The sequence below is a fragment of the Seriola lalandi genome, unplaced genomic scaffold (assembly GCF_002814215.2).
Source record: "Seriola lalandi dorsalis isolate HSWRI2012SDOR001 ecotype SW California unplaced genomic scaffold, Sedor1 jcf7180002054913, whole genome shotgun sequence".
Taxonomy (NCBI): Eukaryota; Metazoa; Chordata; class Actinopteri; order Carangiformes; family Carangidae; genus Seriola; species Seriola lalandi.
In genome coordinates, this window is record NW_019525465.1 from 52047 (window position 1) to 55028 (window position 2982).

General features: G+C 39.6%; 1 protein-coding gene across 1 annotated transcript in view; it reads right to left on the bottom strand.

Annotated features, from left to right (window-relative positions):
- Window positions 1-1534: 1534 nt before the first annotated feature.
- The window catches only part of abce1 (ATP-binding cassette, sub-family E (OABP), member 1), a 7175-nt gene continuing 5727 nt past the window's right edge, over window positions 1535-2982 (bottom strand). Inside the window, exons 17-19 of the mRNA XM_087169756.1 lie at window positions 2856-2978; window positions 2646-2757; window positions 1535-1853 (exon numbers count right to left, since the gene is read on the bottom strand). Of these exons, the coding sequence (XP_087025882.1) occupies window positions 1806-1853; window positions 2646-2757; window positions 2856-2978 (283 nt within the window). The 3' untranslated portion in view covers window positions 1535-1805. The remainder of the gene's footprint in view (window positions 1854-2645; window positions 2758-2855; window positions 2979-2982) is intronic.

Sequence of the window (2982 nt, forward strand, 5' to 3'; positions counted from 1 at the left end):
CCCAGCTGGATCACTGTCACAGGTCAGGAGGTCAAAGGTCAAGAGCTTCACTTTGGTTTCACCACTTATTATCCACATATTCACTTGACCAGGTGAAATTCTCTCTACAGGAAAACCTGTAACCTCAGCTCCTCCCACCTCAGCCCTGCCCTCTTCCTCAGCTCCGCCCCCTTCCTCAGTCCCCCTCCAGGTTGTTTTCAGAGTGCTCTACCACCTGGTGATGTTCTGTCCGTACTTCATCTCCACTGTCATTATGGTGTCTTTATATCGACAGAGACACACAGGTATCAGTCAATCAATAAATCAATCACCAGTTACAGTTCTGTAGTATTGATTGTCTTTGCCTGATAATACTGTATCTAAATCTGATGATTCATTCTTCTGATAGGACAACACCCACGTGTCTCCATGGCAACTGCACCACCCACCCAGGCTGAGCAGAGATTGGCCGAGAACCGTGATGACATCGTGACCACTGAGCATCACTTCTGAGCTGAACAGAGTTTAGTGTCATCAACACATTTATAATATAAAATCATTTTTTCTTTCAGTCACAATATTTTAAATAAAGTTTTTATGTGCCTGAAACTTTCCTCCTCACGTCCCTGCTGTGTTTTCTACACATGGAAATCATTGGTTGACTGTGGTGAAACATCAACTGCCAAAATGTGTATTTTCGTCCCTCAAGGCTGCGAATGAGTAAAAAACACATTGACCAACAGGTGAGGGGCGTGGCCTTTCCAACATGTAATCCTTAATTACAGCTAAGCTAATTGTAGCTAAGACAAATAATAATAACAAACCCTGAGCAAAAAGTATAAATACTATGAAGCTCTAGAGAAAGAGAAACCTCCTCCCTGTCAGAGCCCATTATTACCCACATTCTCATAAAACTAATACTAATGTTTTTGTTATCATGTTTATTTTTTAAACAATAAATTTTAGTTTAATAAATGTTATTATTCACATTCCACCACTGATTTTATAAGATGATATTTGGTGCTGACACAGAGGACTCGACTGAAGAAACGTCGATTCATCACTTAAGCACCAAGGACAGCTCCTGTTATTTCAGCTCCATGAGAGAGAGAGAGAGAGAGAGAGAGAGACACACACACACACACACACACACACACACACACACACGACAGGGTTTCTGCAGGTTTACCAACTTCAGTTTCAGACTTCTTAAAACCTTTTTTTGAGAAATGAATTCATCTCTTTCAAGGACTTTAAGAGCTGCAGATAAATCTGACGTTCTCCTTTCATCTGTTTGATTAATCCACCTTCTGATGAAACTGACACCTGCCCATTATCAATGAGCTTTACAGCTACTGGGTTTAATAACAATAATAACTTATATAATAACTAAATAACTTACAAAAGAATTGCTTCCTGCATGCACAAGAGTTTTGTAAATTAATTTGAAGACGTTTTAATATTACTTCAGGCTTTTACACAGTATTTCTAAGTGTTCCTGAACACACCACACACTGTTAAGACGTGACGAATGAGGAGACGAACAGTTCTGGGATCAGATATAATCAGTTTATTATCAGTTGCTGTAAATGCATGAGTGTTAAAATACGCTGCTTAATGTTCCACAATGTCGCTGGCTTGTGAATTCAGCCCAGTATGTTCAGGCTGACGGACACAGAATGCAATGCACTTTTTATTTTCAACGTTTCACAACATTGCTGGCTATTGAACGCAGCCCGGTACATAAAGGCTGATGGGGTTTTTTTTTTTTTCTCTCTCTCTCTGCTTCTTATGATTTTTAACGTATCTGCTGTTTGGACGTCGGCTCAGTCGTCCAGGAAGAAATAGTTTCCACTCTTCTTCTGTTCGGTGTCCTGGAGGGAACAAAGGTCAAAGGTCAGTGCTTACAGAAACACAACATCTACTCTGCTGCTCGTGCTTGATCAACAGTGTACACTGATCTCCTGTGGCGGTGTTCGGTGTATGATAATCACCATTTTATTTATTTATTGCTGCTTTACCTGCATGAAAACACGACTATCATCAGTTTTATTTACCTGCTGTTTCATTTTCTTGCTTTTTATCTTTGTGACGTTTTGTTTTTCTTCTAATTTTAAACCCTTTAAATCTTGATTACTGTGTTGTTGTAGTTCCCACACGTCACCAGCAGAGGTCAGCGAAGGTTCACACACTAAACCACTTCCACTCGGATCAACTGATAATCAGAGCTGCAGAACGAGCTGGACACATCAACCTAAACCAGCTGGAGCTGCAGATCAATGCGATTGATTAAACTCGTAATGATCCAAGTTTCAAGCGTCTGTTAATATATTTTCATATTTTACAGCAGCCGACAGAAAAACACTGAACAAATAAATATTCATGATTTTAATGTTTGAATTTATTTCCTGCTCTATTCTGTTGCTTTCTAGTTTTTAAATTGACCTTGTTTTTAATGTAAAGTTTCAGTATCTGGAAAAAAATGAACATTATTATTATTATTATATTATTAGTATCAGATTTCTACAACACAGGACGGTAGTTTTGATGGTAAGTATGTGATTTGTAGTTAATACAGACCTTTAATCCCTAAACTGAAGTGATGCTCGTATCTTTAAAATGTCTCTTATACATTATATGATATTATAATACACAGGTGTGAATACCTTGATGGAGTTGTGCTTGTTGATACGTGGCCTGAAGTTGTTCGGGTCTCTCCTGAATGTGATTTCCAGCAGCGACAGGAAGCGGTTCATTCCCGCCAACAGACTCTGAGGCCTGAAGAAGAAGAAGAAGAAGAAATTCAGTTTCTCTTCAGGAAGTGTTTGGTTCATGTTGTGAGTATTTAACAAAATAAAAGTCTCTCTCTGTCTTACGTGTTAGCTGCAGTCTTCTTGGAGGGAATACCGTCGAACACGATGACTCTGTCGGCCAGGTAGGTCGCCATGATGAAGTCGTGCTCCACCACGAACGCCGTCTTCTTGGCGTGGAGGATGTACCTGC